This window comes from Mauremys mutica, chromosome 11 (genome assembly GCF_020497125.1).
Source record: "Mauremys mutica isolate MM-2020 ecotype Southern chromosome 11, ASM2049712v1, whole genome shotgun sequence".
NCBI lineage: Eukaryota > Metazoa > Chordata > Testudines > Geoemydidae > Mauremys > Mauremys mutica.
This window is the reverse complement of record NC_059082.1, coordinates 575,821-594,949: the sequence shown is the minus strand read 5'-3', so window position 1 is coordinate 594,949 and position 19,129 is coordinate 575,821. Positions and strand designations below refer to the sequence as shown.

The following is a 19,129-nucleotide window of genomic DNA, read 5'->3' as shown; positions in this document are numbered from 1 at the left end:
CTACCGTGCCTGATCCCGAGTCACGTCGGACAGATGGGTGCTCCACACGGTAGAGAGGGGATATTCTATCCAGTTCTCCTCCCTCCCGCCCCACCAACTCCCCTCCCCGTCCCTCTTCAGGGACCCATCTCACGAGCAACTTCTAACTCAAGAAGTGAAGTCCCTCACGGAGGCAGGGGCAGTGGAGGAAGTCCCACGGGAGCTCAGGGGCAAAGGCTTCTACTCCCGGTATTTCCTCATACCGAAGGCGAAAGGGGGCCTGAGACCCATCCTAGACCTGCAGTGGCTGAACAAGTTTGTGCGAAAGCTCAAGTTCCGCATGGTCTCCCTGTCCTCGATCATTCCCTCCCTGGATCCAGGAGATTGGTATGCCGCCCTCGACTTAAAGGACGCCTATTTCCACATTGCCATAATTCCCCGACACCATTGGTACCTCAGGTTTGTCGTGGCCGATGCTCATCTGCAGTCCACTCTGCTCCCATTCGGCCTGTCAGCTGCTCTGAGGGTCTTCACGAAGTGCATGGCAGTCGTGGCCGCCTTCCTGCGTAGGCAGGGCATCCAGGTATTTCCCTACCTGGACGACTGGCTTATAAAAGGTCTCTCCAAGGAGCAGGTAGAGTCACAGGTGTCGTTCATCAGGCGGACCTTTCTCGATCTCGGCCTTCTCTTGAACGAAGCCAAGTCGACCCTGTCTCCGACACAACGGATAGAGGTCATAGGGGCTGTTCTGGACTCCACTCATGCCAGAGCGTATCTGCCGGAATCCAGGTTCCATGCGATTTCCGAGCTCATCCTGGGTCTGTGCTGCGCCCCAGTAACCACGGCGCGAGTGTGCCTTCGGCTGTTGGGCCACATGGCGGCAAGCACCTATGTGGTGGCCCACGCCAGACTCCGGCTCCGCCCGCTACAGTCCTGGTTAGCGACAGTTTACTGCCCAGCCAGGGACCCCCTGGACTTGGTGGTGTCCATTCCCAGTTTGGAGCTCAGCTCGCTGCGGTGGTGGCTCGCCCCGCGGGAAGTATGCAAGGGTGTCCCCTTTGCGGCCCCGCAGCCCTCCCTCTCCCTGGTGACGGATGCCTCGGATCGAGGTTGGGGAGCGCACCTGGGTCACCTCAGAACGCAGGGCTTGTGGTCGTCATCGGACCTCGAGTTGTATATCAATGTCAGGGAGCTGAGGGCGGTCCGCCTGGCTTGTCTGACCTTCCGGTCCCACCTGGCCGACAGATGTGTTTCGGTCCTCTCGGACAACACGGCGACAGTTTTCTATAACAACAAACAGGGGGGTGCACGCTCCTTTCCGCTGTGCAGGGAAGCCCTCACGCTGTGGGATTTCTGCGTTCTCAATGCCACCCACCTGACGGCATTCTACCTCCCGGGGGAGCAGAATGGTCTGGCAGACACCCTCAGCCGCTCATTCCGGGGTCACGAGTGGTCCCTTCGGTGGGATGTGGTGCGCTCATTTTTCCAGCTCTGGGGCTTTCCGCAGTTAGACCTGTTTGCTTCGAGGGAGAACAGGAAGTGCTGAAGGTTCTGCTCCCTCCTGGGCCGCAGTCAGGTGTCTCTGTCGGACGCCTTCCTACAGTCCTGGGCGGTCAGTCTGCTCCACGTCTTCCCTCTGTTCCCCCTGATACACAGGGTGCTCTTGAAAATTCACAGGGACCACGTGAGGGTAATCCTGATAGCCCCGGCATGGCCGCGCCAGCATTGGTACACGTCTCTCCTGCACATGTCAGTTCAGGCGCCCCTGATGTTGCCCCTGCTACCGGACCTGATCACGCAGGACTGGGGCTCCCTCCGCCATCCGAACCTCGAATCCCTTCACCTCACAGCCTGGATGCTCCATGGCTGAACCTGGTGGAGTTGCAGTACTCTCAGCAGGTTAGGCAGGTGCTGCTGGGTAGCAGGAAACCATCCACTAGGGCCACCTACCTGGCAAAATGGAAGCGCTTCTCCATATGGTCGGGTCAGCGAGGTCATGACCTGCTGGGGGTCCCAATCCCCATTGTCCTAGACTATTTGCTTCACCTAAGATATCTGGGCCTCTCCCTTTCCTCCATTCGCGTTCACTTGGCGGCTATATCCACCTTCCACCCTGGGGAAGGGGGTGCCTCGGTGTTTGCGAAGCCGCTGGTTGGGCGTTTCCTTAAGGGTATGGACAGGCTCTTCCCGCATGTTCGTCCACTGACCCCTACCTGGGACCTGAATCTGGTTCTCTGTCCTCTCAGAGCCTCCCTTTGAGCCTCTGGCTTCGTGCTCCCTGCTATACCTGTCATACAAGACCGCCTTCCTGGTGGCGATCACCTTGGCCAGAAGGGTGTCGGAGCTTCGGGCGCTAACATCTGAGCCCCCGTACGCTGTCTTCTGCAAGGACTAAGTCCAGCTTAGACCTCATCCGGCCTTTCTACCTAAGGTCGTATCCCAGTTCCACATGGGCCAAGATATATTTCTCCCGGTGTTTTTCCGAAGCCACACTCCTCCAGCGAGGAGCGGAGGCTCATTCCCTGGATGTCCGCTGGGCCTTGGCTTTTTACATAGAGCGTACCAAGCCCTTCAGATGCTCGGCTCAGCTCTTCGTTGCAGTGGCAGAGAGGATGAAGGGTCTCCCGGTCTCCTCTTAGCGAATCTCTTTGTGGATTGCGACCTGCATCTGGGAATGCTACCGTATAGCTAAGACCCCTGTCCCTCCGGTCACGGCCCACTCCACTAGGGCGCAGGCCTCCTCTGCGGCGTTCCTGGCTCAGGTCCCGACTCAAGAGATTTGTAGAGCGGCCACGTGGTCCTCCATCCACACATTCTTGGCTCACTACGCCATCACGCACCAGGCAAGGGATGACGCAGCCTTTGGTCGTGCAGTTCTCTAGTCTGCAGTGATCTCCGACCCCCTCCTCCTAAGGTTAGGCTTGTGAGTCACCTACTTTGAATGGACATGAACAACCACTCGAAGAAGAAAAAACGGTTACCCACCTTTTAGTAACTGTTGTTCTTCGAGATGTGTTGTTCATGTCCATTCCAACACCCACCCTCCTACCCCTCTGTCGGAGAGCTGGCAAGAAGGAACTGAGGGGGTGGAGGGTCGGCGGGCCCCTTTATAGGGCACCGCGGTGGCGCCACTCCAGGGGGTGCCCGGGCCGACCCTACGGACGCTGCTAGGGAAAATCTTCCGGCTGGCGTGCACCCGGCGCGCACACACCTACTTTGAATGGACATGAACAAAACATCTCGAAGAACAACAGTTACTAAAAGGTGGGTAACCGTTTTTTATCTCCGTATGGCTCTATGGAGCTGGGGCTGCCATGTTAGCAGAATGACATGCATGGTGGGGTCAGGCTGGGAATGTTAGGAAGGGGGAAGTATATGTATTATGGGCATCTGTGGGAGAACCTCTGGAATGCACTCACATCCAGACACTTCTGTACACCTGAGGTGCTGATGCAGGTGGTGACTAGGATGCTGGGAGGAGTTTGCAAACTCTCATCACTATCACTCACTCACTGCAGAAGCTGCCTGAAAAATCTGCAATTGAATCCCTAATGAAGATGACCTGATAAAATCAAACATTCAGCTCATTGGTTTAAGTGCTGGCCTGTACTTTGTCAGTGAAGAGGAACTGTCCGGTTGACACATTAAAGAAGAATAGTCATTTGTATTTTATACAGCACTTACAGTGTGGTGGCACCAGGGGTGCTGGAACAATTTTTATAGTGAGGGTGCTGAGAGTCATTGAATCAAACCATAAACCCTGTATATAATGGAAACCACTTCAAGCCAGGGGGTATGGCAGCTCCCCCAGCACCCTAGTTCCAGCACCTATGGGTTGCACTGCATGAGAGACACAATGAGGCACTTCTGCCTCTAAGGACTTAGTGTAGAAGCTGGGATGTTCTGGGAGATGTGAAGTTGGAGGATTGTTTATTTTTCCATGTTAGCTCAGTTCTTGTGACCATGGCCCATTGTGAGTGGGATAGAATGGAATAAAGAGGGAGCTGGTCCGGCAAAGCACTCTGGGGAGGGCATTTGCAAACCACAAACTCACTGGAACTTCAAGGAGAATGTTGTATTGATCAGTCTGCTGAGTTTTTGCTGCTCTTCTTCCATCTTTGTTACAAGAGACTTCTGCATAATACCAGGTCTTTGTTGCCTATGAGCCGATCTGCTGCCTGGTCAGTCATAATCATTTGCACAGCCACTGATTGTGGTGTAGAATGTAATAGGGACGCTTGTCCCCATGAGCTGAATAAAGGATGGGAATTCCCTAATGCAACATAAGGGTGGCAGATATCAGGAAAGCAAACTGAGGGAAACTGCAAAACCTTCTCCTTGTTTGCTGTGGTGTGCTAGCTATGTTGTTCCCAAGGTATTGGCGAGAAAGGATGGGTATGATGATCAGTGACCCACATAACACACCTGTCAGGATCCCGGGATCTAACATGTGCCCATCATGATGTGGTGTAGCTCATCCAGTGTACTAACTGCCCCATAGCAACTCTGTGGGTGTAACCAGTCAATCACTATGCTCAGACTCACAAAGAAAAAAGTAAAAGACAAAAACCCAGTATCACCCCTGGGCAAACACTTCTCACAAAGCGATCACTCTGTATCTGACCCCTGTCCTCATCCTCAAAGGAAACCTGCACAACTTCAAAAGATGAGCTTGGAAGCTTAAATTCATAACTCTCTGCTAGACACTAAAAAAGAAAGACACTGAATTTACAGCTTCTTACAACAATCTGTAGCCTGCTAACCCCCCTTGTTTGTCCTGTGACTGCACGGGTATTAACAGGCCACGTCATCTTAAATGATCTCTTAGATTATGTGTTTAGCTACTAAACAATCTCTTCCACCTTGTATTTAGCTGTGACACTCTGGATACGTTTCCCATACCTAAAGAAGAGTTCTGTGTAACTCAAGCTTGTCTCTCTCACTGATTAAAAATATTACTTCAACCACCTTGTCTCTGTCAACCTTTTCCTATCCGTTCTTCTGAGCTGCCCTAGGTGGCTGGGAAAGAGAAGCTGTGCTGGTTATGCAATAGGTCCCAGAGCCAATCTGCCAGTATAAGGCAGGCTAGCTCAAGGCATCCAGTGTGGGGATACAGGTGAAGGGGCTGGAAAGAATAGCCTGTGTCTCTTTTTTTTTTTTCTTCTGTAGCTTCTAGGCACTTTCAAAGTTCAAAGGCAGTATTATTCCCATAGAGAGAATTGACTTGGTGCAGGGCATGCAGCAAGCTGGTAGCAGTTAAGAATAGAATCCAGGTCTCCTCAGTCTTGGCCCTGTGCTCATTCACTGCCTGTTGAATGCTGCAGCAGGTATGCTGGGCAGCTGGGGCCTGCCTACAAATTCTGAATGGCCAGTACCATTGATTGCTTATAGTCAAGGCCCTGGGCAGTTTCCAGCAGGCTGGGTCTAAATCCTGTGGCAAGGTCCCTGCATTCTTTGACATTTTTGTGGAGTGACACATAAAATAAATGTTTAGAAGGTACATTTTTATTTAATTCAGTATGAAGGCGACCAACCTGATCAAGTCACTTGCCCCAGAATTATTTATTTTAGTGTTAAATTCAGTTTCTTTCTCATTGTCTCCATGCTTTTCTGCTCTGCCAGGGCCAACAAGCTGCTTTGTGGAAGTTGTGAGGAGGAAGCTGAAGATTTTAGCAGCTGCATAGGAAGCTGTTGAGGCTTTTGGCTCCTGGGGGAGGCACTTTAGAAAGTGAGACAAGCCCTTTGATTGAGTGTTTCTGCAGTGAAGTGTTTTAAATACCAGCATTGTTAATTATCTTCTTTAGATTTCAGAGTTACCAATCAATAGAGGTGAGTGAGGCAGTTCAGACAACAGTTTTATTTTTACTGTTATGTTTCTAAGCTAACGGCTTGTCTACACGGGGGGGCTTTATAGTGGATGAAATCAAGTTAATATGTTTGAAAACACTTGAATACATGCAACGCCATCCCATCACTGTTCACTAATTACACATTTACTGCAAACTCTCTTGCAAAGTGGACGTTTGCTTCGAATCATATTAGTTCAGCTGTTGTTTGTGCGCACTACTTTTTACATGCTTCCAGTAGCTATCCAGGTTGACCATTACTGACCTATCAGTTTACCTTTGTGCCCTCCCTGCTCTGATGTCAAGTTTCCAGGACTATACCGCCTCCTTTCAGAAGCTGACACAGAACCAGATTTTGCCCATTTGCTCCTGGACTCCAGTGTATCATTTTTTTGCAGTGTGACCACCATAGCACTCCAGAAGCCCCACAATATGCCCTCATGCAGCCGCTTGGAGCTGGGCTGAGACCCTGGATCTCATCGCCATCTGGGGAGAAGTGGCAGTTCAGGGAGCTCTTGTGGCTAGGATAAAGACCTTTTTGTGTACATTGCAAAGTAGATGTCTGCAAGGGGTCATGACCAGGATGCCAAGCAGTGCCAGATAAAGAGCAAGCAGCTCAGGAGAAAGTACATTACAGCATGGGACAAAAGAAGGCAATATGGCAGGGGATGTGACCTGTGCATTTTTTGATGAACTAGATAGGATTCTACACAATTCTAGTCCATCCAGTACAGACACCATTTGGGATCTGCTGCCTGCACCCCACTCCACCCCCGATGAAGACTGACCAGACCCATCAGAGGATGAGCAGGAGGACACCAGAGAGGAGTTGTCTCCTGAGAGACAGGATCTTTTTAGGACTCAGGACCCTCATGCCAGCTAGCTGCAGTCCCACCCTCCTGCAGTGGGTCACAATTCCTGCCCTGCATTGGCTGAATCCAAGGCCCAGACAGAAACCCATTCGGGACTGAAAAGGCACGTTCCCTGGAGGGAACTTCAGCATGTAATTCTGCAATCTAGTATTGTGCCACATTGCTGTCCGCAGCCATTGTAGGCAGATGTGAGCTAGGAGCCCTTCCGAGTATCCAGCCCCTGCCTCCCTTGGCTCATGCTGCCCATTGCCCCCTCGCCCTCCAAAGTGTTTCCAAAATGGTGGTTGCTCCACCAGGCAATTGGCCTCTGTGACATGCTAACGCCATGACTATTGACCATTTTCAGGCCCATGGCATGGAGGCCACTTGCCCATCTGCCTGTCTTCCTTTCCTCTTCCCTTATCTACCTTGACTACTGAATCCATCCCCCTCCTTGTGCCCTCAACGTGGCCACTAGATTGGTGAAGCATAGTCTCTACACTGCCTTCCCTCCCTCAACAGATTTGAATAATGAAAGCATTCATTTCTGCAGAAATCAAGTTTACTGAGACAGTTGTTACAGTAAAAGGAGTTTGGTGGGTGCTCATAGTTTACATGAGGTATAAATAAGCACATATGAAAGGTCATATTGAGTCAGACCAATGGTCCATCCGGGCCATTAACCTGTCTCTAATAGTGGCCAGTGCCAGATGCTTCACAGGGAATGAACAGAAAGGGCAATTCTGAGTGATCCATCCCTTGTTATCCAGTCCCATCTTCTGGCAGTTGGAGATTTAGGGACACCCAGAGCATAGGGTTGCATCCCTGACCATCCTGGTTAATAGCCACTGATGAACCTGTTCTCCATTAACTTATCTAATGCTTTTTTGAACCCAGTTATACTTTTTGTCCTTCACAACACCCCTGGCAATGAGTTCCACAGGTTGACTGTCCATTGTGTGAAGAAATACTTCCTTTTGTTTGTGTAATCTGCTGCCTACTAACTTAATTGGGTGACCCCGGTTCTTGTTATGTGAAGGGGTAAATAAATAACACGTCCTTATTCATTTTCTCCATACCCGTCATGATTTTATAGACCTCTCGCATATTCCCCTTTAGTTATCTCTTATCTAAGATGAACAGTCCTGGTATTTTTAATCTCTCCTTATATGGATGCTGTTCCATACCACTAGTAATAATTTGTTTCCCTTCTCTGTACTAATATCTTTTTAGAGACGAGGCTACCAGAAGTGCACATAGCATGGATTTATATAGTAGCACTAATATTTTCTGTTTTATTATCTATCCTTTTTCCTAATGGCTCCTAACATTCTGTTCACTTTTTTGACTGTTGCTCTACACTGAGTGGATGTTTTAAGGGAACTATCCACGATAATGACTCCAAGATCTTTCTTAAGCAGTAACAACTAATTTAGATCCCATCATTTTGTATGTATAGTTAGGATTATGTTTTCAAATGAGCATTACTTTGCATTTATCAATGCATATTATTGTTGAATTTCATCTGCCACTTTCTTGCCCCGTCATCAGATTTAGTGAGATCCCTTTGCAACTCTTCACAATCTGCTTTGGACTTAACTATCTCAAGTAATTTTCTATCACCTGCAAGTTTTGCCACCTCACTGTTTACCCCTTTTTCCAGATCATCTATGAATATGTTGAACAGCATTGGTCCCAGTTCAGATCCTTGGGGTACCCTCTCTCTATTGTGAAAACGGACATTCTATTCCTACCCTTTATTTCCTATCTTACTGATCCGTGAGAGGACCTTCCCCCTCATCCCATGACTGCTTAGTTTGCTAAAGAGCCCTTGATGTGGTACCTTGTCAAAAGCTTTCTGAAAATCCAACTATACTAGAGCTATTGGATCACTCTTGCCCACATTCTTGTTGACTCCCTCAGAGAATTCTAATAGATGGCTGAGGCATGATTTCCCGTTACAAAAGCCTTGTTGATACTTTCCCAATGTATCATATTTATCTGTGTGTCTGATGATTCTATTCTTTACTGTAGCTTCAATCAATTTGCCTGGTACTGAAGTTAGGCTTACCAGCCTGTTATTGCCAGGATCGCCTCTGGAGCTTTTTTAAAAAATGGCTGTCTTGTACAGAGGCTGATTTAAGTGATGTGTTGTATACCATAGTTCTGCAACTGTCTTTACCAGGCATGCCAACTGCTCCCTGCTGAGGAACAAATGCCCTGTTATATGCATTCTAACTGATGATCATTGTATGGCTCTATTTATTGTTCTGTCTTCTGTGGAGATATAGCAGAACTTAAGACTGAGAAATTGTTCAATATAGTTTTGCATGTTGTAGGGAATGGATGCTTGCCCATGCCCCAGGTATAGCTTTCAAGCTTCTTCCACTCCTGCAGCATTTCTAGGGGAACCATCCTAGTGAATAACTTTGCAGCATATCTCAATGGTCTGTTCTTTACCTTTTTTAATATGAGCATTCTCTGCCTCCTAGTCAGGCATTAATTCATTTTAATAACTGGAGATATACCAATCTCCTAGAACTGGAAGGGACCTTGAGGTCATCAAGTCCAGCCCCCTGCCTTCGCTAGCAGGACCAATTTTTGCCCCAGATCCCTAAGCGGCCCCCTCAAGGATTGAACTCACAACCCTGGGTTTAGCAGCCCAGTGCTCAAACCACTGAACTATCCCTCCCCCCTCTGTTCTCTGCCTCCGCCCCAGTATAACATCCTAGAGAATCAGGACAGCCTAATGGGGGTGTAGGGAGGATTACTAGCCAGCTCACCCCTGAAGCCTCCCATAACCCCCCTTTTAACCTTACCAACATCACAGAAGTGCCTCCAGCACACAAACAAAACAGAAAAACCAAAGTGGGAACATAATTCTAAAAAGGGTAACCCTCCCTAGCCTGAAGTGTTTGCCACGGCCAGTCATCCCAGGCCTGCAGAACATCCTCTCCCACCAATCCACACTGGTTTCCCAGGCCCATAGACTGTGCTGAGAACCATGTAACTCATTCAGGAACTGGTGAGGACTAGTTCACGCAGGTCGGCAGTGTCCTCTTCCTCCTCATCCTGCTCCCCCCACTCCAGTGTGTTCTGCTGCTGCTGCCATAGAATATTCTCCTGCTTGTGGGGTGATTGGCAAAATGAAATGCCAATTTCATCTGACTTTAGTGCTATAATGCAGCCCGGGCAGGTTCTGAATATTCTCAGTTGTCACCATAGTGGAATGGAGCATTGTTGAGTTCATGCTGACTGACAGCAATTTGAAAATCGCACAAGACTGTCGGGAAAGGAAGGATGGGGTGGAGAATGCAAAAATGTAGAATTAACAAAAAAAAATAGAACCTACCTGGCTTCCAACAATTCACAGCAAAAACAATCCCAGGATGCATGCTACTCAGCAGCAAAACAAAGGACCTCTCCCCAACACTGCACCCTGAGTTTGCAGCAGACTGCTGCAATGTGTTCACACATTGTGAATTGAAAATGGAACAAGTATTCCGTGCGCATCCTGTTGGTGCGACTTGCATACTGTGAGTTACTTGACTCACATCAAACATCTTTGGATTAAACCCGAGACACACCCTAAGATTCTGGAGCGCAATTCTGGGCCAGTGGTAGCTTCTGCTTCTCATTCTGTGGCTGCTGAATTGCAGAGTACATAGTGCCCTGTTTGTAGTGCTTTCCTCCATAGACTCATTGCTGCTCTATGAAGTTGAATTGGCTTTATTTCCTTTAAAAGTCTCCTTGCTGGGGACTGTGACTAGGATATGGATCTTTTCACCTCTACATTACTGATGTGATGGAGCGCAATCCACTAGTGAGTGAAAGTCATCAGTGGTATCTCCTTTTGTGACGTGAGTTGGTTGGCCTCAGGCCAGTTCCACATAGCCGGCTGTTGAGTGGGGTATGGAGACTGAATGTCATTGTCACCTCTAGAGCTGATTTACAGGGTCAAGGCTGAGAAACACTGTCCAATTTGAGTGCATGTGGATGGGAATCTTGTCCTACTTCTACCTGTGCTGCATCTACCCAGGAATAAACAGAGCAATTCAGTCTCAGGGCCATCCAGACAGTAAGAGAAATGCAGAAATGTCCCTGAGCCCTTGGCTAAAATTAATTGTGGGGGCAAGTCCGAGGTATTTCCATAAACCTAGCCAGCAGCATGGTGTGGACACAAGGATGAGATGGTGTTTATGCCAGCTGAATTAGAGTACGTGTGGAAGGGCAAGGTTGTGTGTAGCTCTTATGGCTCTGATTAAAAAGGAAGCATAAAAGAGACACTGAGAAATGAAAACCTTTTTAATTCCCACGCAGTGGTGGAAGTCTGACCAGCTGGGCTCTGTTCCCCAAGCTATGGATCCAGTCAGCTTCTTTCTCTCTTCAGTTTGTGCTGGCCTGTTCCTTCCCACATGCTCTGAGGAGCTACCTGCAATATTCCCTATGCCTCACTGTGCAGACTTCTCTGGTAGATTATGGAAATAAAAACACTGTACTATGAAAGCTGAGCCCTTTTATGCACCATCTGTTTTCATTCCCCCACTCTCCACATAACTTATGTGAGACAGCTTTGCCTCCTCTGTGGCCAGGAACCTGGCCTGGCTCATGCCCAAAGGGATCTTTGTGAGGCCCAGCTGTGCTTGAGGGGCCATGCCTGGCCTGTATCTGGGAATGCCTCATGGGGCGAGGTCTGGGGGCACCTGCTTATTCTGTTCAGTTGTACATTTGACTTTCCTTTTTAATTCATAAAGCTCTCTGCTTAGCACAGATTCTGGAGGGGACACGCTGAGGCTACAGTGTCCTTTACTCTGAATCTTTTGTTCCTGTGAGGGGAGAACAGTCTTAGGCACGTCACTTCTCTCGAATAAATTCCGAGGGGCTTGGCCTATATTGTGCTGCTGCGTTCTGTTCTGTGGCTTTGTGCTTTACTGACTCTGAGAATGTCCTGGTCACTTGTGCAGAAGAGCCCTATCTCTTCCCCCAGCTATCTCTAGTAGGACCAGTCCATGCACAACTCAGAGAGCAGAGAGTTTCTCTAGGCAAAATGAGATAGGAGGGAAGGGAGTGCCTCCTGTGTATAAGAATGGGACTGTAGAAATGTGAGAGCATTGCAGGGTATCAGGAAGGGAGACTGTTAGTGGGCATAAGTGCAAGGGAGGCAGAGAGCAGGTTTAAAGAGGGGTCTGGAGGACTCTGTCAGGTTCTGCAGATGTAAGGAGTGTCAGGAGACGTGTCAAGTGGGAGCGGGTGTCTGGGGTTCAGGCAGACGGATAAGTGTGAGGGGTCTGTCAGGCAGGGATAGCTGTAAGCATGCAAAGTCTAGGGCTCCTTAGAAGCAGACTATTAACTGAGATGATCTGTTTTTATTTCCTCAGAGCTCTTGTCTATGCCAGCCGTAAAACGATTTTCTGTGTCGTTTGCAAAGCATCCGACTAATGGTACGTTTGCTTCCTTGATTTGACGTTTTTCTCACGCTTCTAACCTCATCCTCACGTTCCGTTCTTTCTGCACGTCGTTCTGTGTTCCCCTCCCTTCAGCCTTCTCATGTTCCTCTGTGCGTCCGTGTATCTGGTGTCCAACTGTTCCACCGTTTTCCCTGTTGTCTCATTGTGACTAACCTGCTCACTTTGTGTTACTGTCTGTGAGGGGCCCAGGCCTGGTCAGGCTGTTAGAAGCCTGGCAGCCTGTTTTTCCCAGAGGTGTTTGTACTTCGACTGATCAACCGAATGTGAGCAAACGAGAATTGGATCCTTTAGCAGCCTCAAGTTCTGTGCTGGCATCAGCGTCTTCCCCATGCTCACTCTCTCCATCTCACTGATGGTGTGGGATGCATAATCGTGCAAACCCTGCAGCACAATCTGCCTTGACAGTCTGCATCCTGAGAGCAGCAGTGACTGGCTCCCTAGTCTGCTGTGTATGGCGGCGGAGAAAGAGCAAGGGCAGCTCTGGGGTTAGATGGCGTTAATAAGTGAGGCCACCTGGTGGCCATAGAAAATGCAATCTGCGGAGGTGAGAGTAAGTGGATAAAACAGCAGAGATCCCTAGCATTTCCTCTAGCCAAGCTGCCCCTCAGCACAGTGGCCTTGGTAGCTCTGGTTCTCTCCTGGTCTCCCACCTGCACGGTCGCTTGTAACGCTGGTCCCTCTCATGTCCCGTCCCCCCCCATCTCTCTTCATCCCCCACCCAATGTGATGGCATTAGTAGGGCTGGTCTCACCTTTTCACATGCACCCTACCCCAAGCATGGTGTCGCTGGAGAATTCACTTTTAATCACATACAAACAAATATGGTCCCGAAGGAAGGTCGTGGAATGTTCACTGACATTCAGAGGGACAGTGCCTTGCTCCTTTGCTGTGGGAAATCTTCCCCACTGAACCCATGAAATTCAGAGACTGGACTCCATATTTGTCCCCCTCTTTTTAGCCAGGAGGGAGAGCAGCTGCAGTGCAGTCTGCTTTGCTCTCCCCACCCTAACAGCAAGGAATAGGGGAAGAGTGGCCCTGCTCCTTGTGTGCTCCAACTCCCCTGCTCTGTGTAGTTCCTAACCTGATGCTGATTCTGTGCATCTTTAGATGTTTTGAAGACAATTGATTCTCCTGGTCTAACTGTCAAATGGTTCACAACTATTTTCTCTCTAAGCCTTAAACAGAAATGTTCAGAAAAAGTTTGTTTTACAGCCAAAGTTCCTCCCCATTCCTCATGGATAGGGAGTGGCTGGGACTAGAGCAGGTTATTAGGAGTTATCAGTCTAAGTTCTTCTCTCTTAGATGGGTTAGGCCGGCTCCTCTCAACCTGAATGCTGGTGTTCAGTAAACACTCTGATCTGGAAGACAAGTCTAAGATCAGAAAAGAACCATCATAAAGCACAAAGCTATGGTCTGGCTAGTTTCTGAAGGGTATGTCTGCACAGCCAAAGCTCTGCATGGGCTAGCCTGCGTGTGCTGGCTGGATTTGCGCTGGCTCAGGTTACAAGAGCCAGGAAGACAGGGCAGCGTGGGCTTCAGCATGGATAGTTCAAGCCTGACACAGACCCTGAGTTATGCTCAGCTCACTAGTGCACTCTGAACACTGCACTGTGCTGTCTTCACTGCTGTTGTTATCCACACTAGTGGGATTCATGCTCGCTCAGGTAGCTTAGCCTGTGTACAGCTTCTGGTGCGTATATATACTGAGTCTCCAAGCAGGTCAGACCATGGGAGAAATTGCCAGGTGGACTTGGTCTCATTCTGTGCAAAGGGAGCAGCTGCATGGCTCATTCCAGTATCTTTCTGAAAATAGTTTGGTAAGCATGTATGGCATGTGTCACTCTGACGTGCAGGCCAAGCTTTTCCTTTGTGGAGCAGCCTTCCATAGGCCACCCCCTGTCCCCATTGTAATAGCAGCCTGATGCCCATAGAGAGATTATAGAGGGAAATAGGGCACCCACAGTGCGTGTTGGGGAAACAGAGTGCACAGAGCATAGGGCTCTTTAATCCGTCAGACAGAAACAACATGAGATCCAATGGCTGGGAGCTGGAGCCAGACAGATTTGTAGAAAACATTCTACAAATACATTAGAAGCAAGAGGAAGACCAAGGACAGAGTAGGCCCATTATTCAATGAGGGGGGAAAGACAGTAACAGAAAATGTGGAAATGGCTTAGGAAATGTGGAGGTGCTTAATGACTTCTTTGTTTCGGTTTTCACCAAGAAGGTTGGTGGCAATGGGATCTCTAAAATAGCGAATGCCAATGAAAATAAGGTAGGATCAGAGTCTAAAATAGGGAAAGGACAAGTCAAAAATTACTTAGACAAGTTAGAAGCAGCAAAGAATCCTGTAGCACCTTATAGACTAACAGACGTTTTGCAGCATGAGCTTTCGTGGGTGAATACCCACTTCTTCTTCTTGCATCCAAAGAAGTGGGTATTCACCCATGAAAGCTCATGCTGCAAAACGTCTGTTAGTCTATAAGGTGCCACAGGATTCTTTGCTGCTTCTACAGAACCAGACTAACACGGCTACCCCTCTGATACTTAGACAAGTTAGATGTCTTCAAATCACCAGAGCCTGATGAAATGCATCCTAGAATGCTCAAGGAGCTGATTGAGGAGATATCTGAGCCATTAGTGATTATCTTTGAAAAGTCAGGGAAGATGGGAGAGATTCCAGAAGACTGGCAAAGGGCAAATAAAGTGCCCATCTATTAAAAGGGAAATAAAAACAACCCAGGGAATTACTGACCAGTCAGCTTAATTTCTACAACTGGAAAGATAATGCAGCAAATAATTTAGCAATCAATTTGCAAACACCTAGAATATAATAAGGTGATAAATAACAGTCAGCATGGATTTGTCAAGAACAAATAGTGTCAAACCAACTTGATAGCTTTCTTTGACAGGGTAACAAGCCTTGTGGATGGGGGGAAGCAGTACATGTGTTATATCTTGACTTTAGTAAGGCTTTTGATACTGTCTCGCATGACCTTCTGATAAACAAACTAGGAAAATACAATCTAGATGGAGCTACTATAAGGTGGGTGCATAACTGGTTGGAAAATCATTCCCAGAGAGTAGTTATCAGTGGTTCACAGTCATGCTGGAAGGGCATAACGAGTGGGGTCCTGCAGGGATTGGTTCTGAGTCCGGTTCTGTGCACAGAATCATAGAATAGCAGGGTTGGAAGGGACCTCAGGAGGTCATCTAGTCCAACCCCCTGCTCAGAGCAGGACCAATCTCCAACTAAATCATCCCAGCCAGGGCTTTGTCAAGCCTGACCTTAAAAATCTCTAAGGAAGGAGATTCCACCACCTCCCTTGGTAACCCATTCCAGTGCTTCACCACCCTCCTAGTGAAAAAGTTTTTCTAATATCCAACCTAAACCTTCCCCACTTCAACTCGAGACCATTACTCCTTGTTCAGTTGTCTGGTACCACTGAGAACAGTCTAGATCCATCCTCTTTGGAACCCCCTTTCAGGTAGTTGAAAGCAGCTATCAAATCCCCTTCGTTCTTCTCTTCTGCAGACTAAGCAATCCCAGTTCCCTCAGCCTCTCCTCATAAATCACGTGCTCCAGCCCCTTAATCATTTTTGGTACCCTCTGCTGGACTCTTTCCAATTTTTCCACATCCTTCTTGTAGTGTGGGGCCCAAAACTGGACACAGTACTCCAGATGTGGCCTCACCAATGCCGAATAGAGGGGAATGATCACATCCCTCGATCTGCTGACAATACTCCTACTTATACAGCCCAAAATGCTGTTAGCCCTCTTGGCAACAAGGGCACACTGTTGGCTTATATCCAGCTTCTCGTCCACTGTAACCTCTAGTCCTTTTCTGCAGAACTGCTAGCCACTCGGTCCTTATTCTGTAGAAGTGCATGGGATTCTTCCATCCTAAGTGCAGGACTCTGCACTTGTTGTTATTGAACAAAAGGTTCAACAACATCTTTATCAATGATTTAGATAATGGCATAGAGAGTACACTTAAAGTTTGTGGATGACACCAAGCTGGGAGGGGTTGCAAGTGCTTTGGAGGATAGGATTAAAATTCAAAATTATCTGGACAAACTGGAGAATGGGTCTGAAGTAAATAGGATGAAATTCAGTAAGGACAGGGGGGTTGGACTAGATGACCTCCTGAGGTCCCTTCCAGCCTGATATTCTATTCTATGATTCTATGACTAATGCAAAATACTCCACTTATGAAGGAACAATCAATTGCACACGTACAGAATGGGAAATGACTGCCTAGGAAGGAGTACTGTGGAAAGGGATCTGGGGATTATGAGAGTCAACCGTGTAACGCTGTTGCAAAAAAAGCAAACATCATTCTGGGATGTATTGGCAGGAGTGTTGTAAGCAAGACACAAGAAGTAATTCTTCTGCTCTACTCTGTGCTAATTGGGCTTCAACTGGAGTGTCGAGTTCTGAGTGCCACATTTCAGGAAAGATGTGGACAAATTGGAGAAAGTCCAGAGAAGAGCAACAAAAATGATTAAAGGTCTAGAAAACATGACCTATGAGGGAAGATTGGAAAAAATTGGGTTTGTTTAATCTGGAGAAGAGAAGACTGAGAGGGGACATAACAGTTTTCAAGTACATAAAAGGTTGTTACAAGGAGGAAAATTGTTGTTCTTAACCTCTGAGGATAGGACAAAAAGCAATGGGCTTAAATTGTAGCAAGGGATGGTTAGGTTGGACATTAGGAAAAACTTCCTAACTGCCAGAGTGGTTAAGCACTGGAATAAATTGCCTAGGGAGGTGTCAGAGCAGGTTGTACAAACACCTGTCAGGGATGGTCTAGATAATACTTAGTCCTGCCTTGAGTGCAGGGGACTGGACTAGATGACCTCTCAAGGTCCCTTCCAGTTCTATCATTCTATGAAATGCAGACTAGAAATCAGGTGCACGTTTTAACAGTGAGGGTAATTAACCACTGGAACCACTTACCTAGGGACACGATGCATTCCCTGTCTAAATCCAGACTGGATGTCTCATTCAAAAATATCTGCTGTAGCTCAACCACAAGCGATTGGCTCGATACAGGAACCACTGGGTGAAATTCTCTGCCCTGTGCCAGAGGCTGGACTAGATAATCATAATAGACCCTTCTGGCCTTAAAATCTGTGACTCCAGGAGTAACTGGGCTACAATATCATGAGTCCCACAGTGCGTGAAGGGAAGGAATTTAGTTGTCTTTCCACAGTGCCTTGAGGATGACAATACAATTTTATGGAGTGGGGCGATACGTTTCCCAGTGTTTCTTGGCACTGTTGTCTTCTTGGGGGCTGTAAATAACTTGAGCCCCTCTGCATTTTCAGAACTTCAAGGTGATCTGTTCTCAGCTAATTTCTCAGCCTCCCTGCTGGCTATTTTCCAGCCTTGCTATGCTCTCCAAGCCCTACATTTTTCTTCCCCATACGCAGTGCTCAGGATTCTGGCACCAAAGGCTGAATCTGGATTTCTTGGTTCAGTTTGAGAAGGGCCAGGCCTGGGGCTACCTTTCTTGTTTTGTAGCCCAGCCTGGATCTTAATTACACACAGGCTAAAAATGTGTTCCTGGGGTTTGTTCATTTTAGAAAAACTAAAATCTTGGAAAGAAACAACCTAAATGTAAATGAGCTCTTCAATGGAATTGTACCCTGGGGGCTGAAGGTGCAGCATATTGTGTGGTGAGGAGAGGGCTCTTCCTACTCTCCAGCTCTGGGGCTGGGGGTTCAGCATATGGCCTTTTCCCCACCTGTCTCCATTTTCTCATTTCTCAGCTACTCTCTCTCTCTTTCTCTCTCTCTCGCCTTCTGTGGTTCCCTTCTCTAGATGTGCTTGAACACCACCGTGTTGTCCCGCTGCTGTGCCGTTTTTCCTCTGACTATGCCATGAGACAGAACATCTCCTTGGATGCCACTCTGGCCCACCACCTACATCAGTGTTCCTACCACCTGCGTCTCTTCAGGAGCTGGCTGATCTCAGGCCAGGATGACTTGGAGTGCCTCTACGGTACTGCACACTGCAGCTGCCTCAAGCCCACGCTCTTATAGCTGAGCGGGGGAGAGCTGCCTGCTTGAGAATGCAATGTATGCTGTGCTTTCTAAACCAGGGAAAGCATTTCCCTCTCTACCTCTCTGAGAGCCTCGGGTTGGTGCTGCAGTGAGGCATGTGGGTGGTTGCATCAGGGCAGTTTTGAAGCCTGAGGAAGGTACTTTCCATTTAGGGCTAATAACTTTTCTGTGTAGCTGTAACTTTGTGGTCTTCATCCTTGGAAATTGCACAGTGCCTTCTTCCTCTAGTCAGAGTGGGTACTTATGCTTCTTTTGTGGAGCGATGGCCAATGTGGATTGGGGTGCTTTCATCTGTCTGAGACACTGCTCCAGCAGCTTGATGGACTGCTGACATAGATCTCTCTACCCCATGCCTAATCCCCAGAGAAGTGTAATCCTCATGTCCCTTCAGTTTAATAAAGGAACTGAGGTGGATGACTGCTGTGTGGAGAAAGGTAAAGAAGCAGGAGCCATAGCATAAGAATGACCGAGCAGCCTGAAACCCCTGAAATTAACCTGTTGCTTCTTCGAGTAGCGCGCCTATAGGTGCTCAGTGTCAGGATGTGCATGTTCTTCTTCGAGTGGTTGTTCATGTCCATTCAAAGTAGATGTGCGCGCGCCGCGTGCACGCCAGCCGGAAGATTTTCCCTAGCAGCGTCCGTAGGGTCGGCCCGGGCGCCCCCTGGAGTGGCGTCACCACGGTGCCCTATAAAGGGGCCCGCTGACCCTCCAACCCCTCAGTTCCTTTTTACCGCCGGTGACGGCTAGCTGGAACTTCTCTTGCGTAGCAAGTTGGCAGTGTCCTATCCTTACCGTTTAGTCGTTTAAGTAACTATAATACCACTGAATAATCAGTTCATTGTATATAGTTCTTCGTAGTTGGGGGGCCTCCCCCCCCCCCGGGTCCCCCAGGTTCAAACTCTGCAAGGACTGCGGG

The 19,129-nt window shown here is 48.2% G+C and overlaps 1 protein-coding gene across 10 annotated transcripts in view; it reads left to right on the top strand.

Moving 5' to 3' along the window:
* Positions 1 to 19,129, top strand: part of PPIP5K1 (diphosphoinositol pentakisphosphate kinase 1) — a 129,294-nt gene that overhangs the window by 77,043 nt on the left and 33,122 nt on the right. For 6 of the 10 annotated variants that reach the window (XM_044978841.1, XM_044978842.1, XM_044978840.1 and 3 more), the window contains 2 exons: positions 12,055 to 12,117; positions 17,972 to 18,151. The exons of 2 other annotated variants lie outside the window; for them this stretch is intronic. In XM_044978841.1, the coding sequence (XP_044834776.1) occupies positions 12,055 to 12,117; positions 17,972 to 18,151 (243 nt within the window). The remainder of the gene's footprint in view (positions 1 to 12,054; positions 12,118 to 17,971; positions 18,152 to 19,129) is intronic. 2 more of the 10 variants (XM_044978845.1, XM_044978843.1) reach the window with 1 other exon arrangement.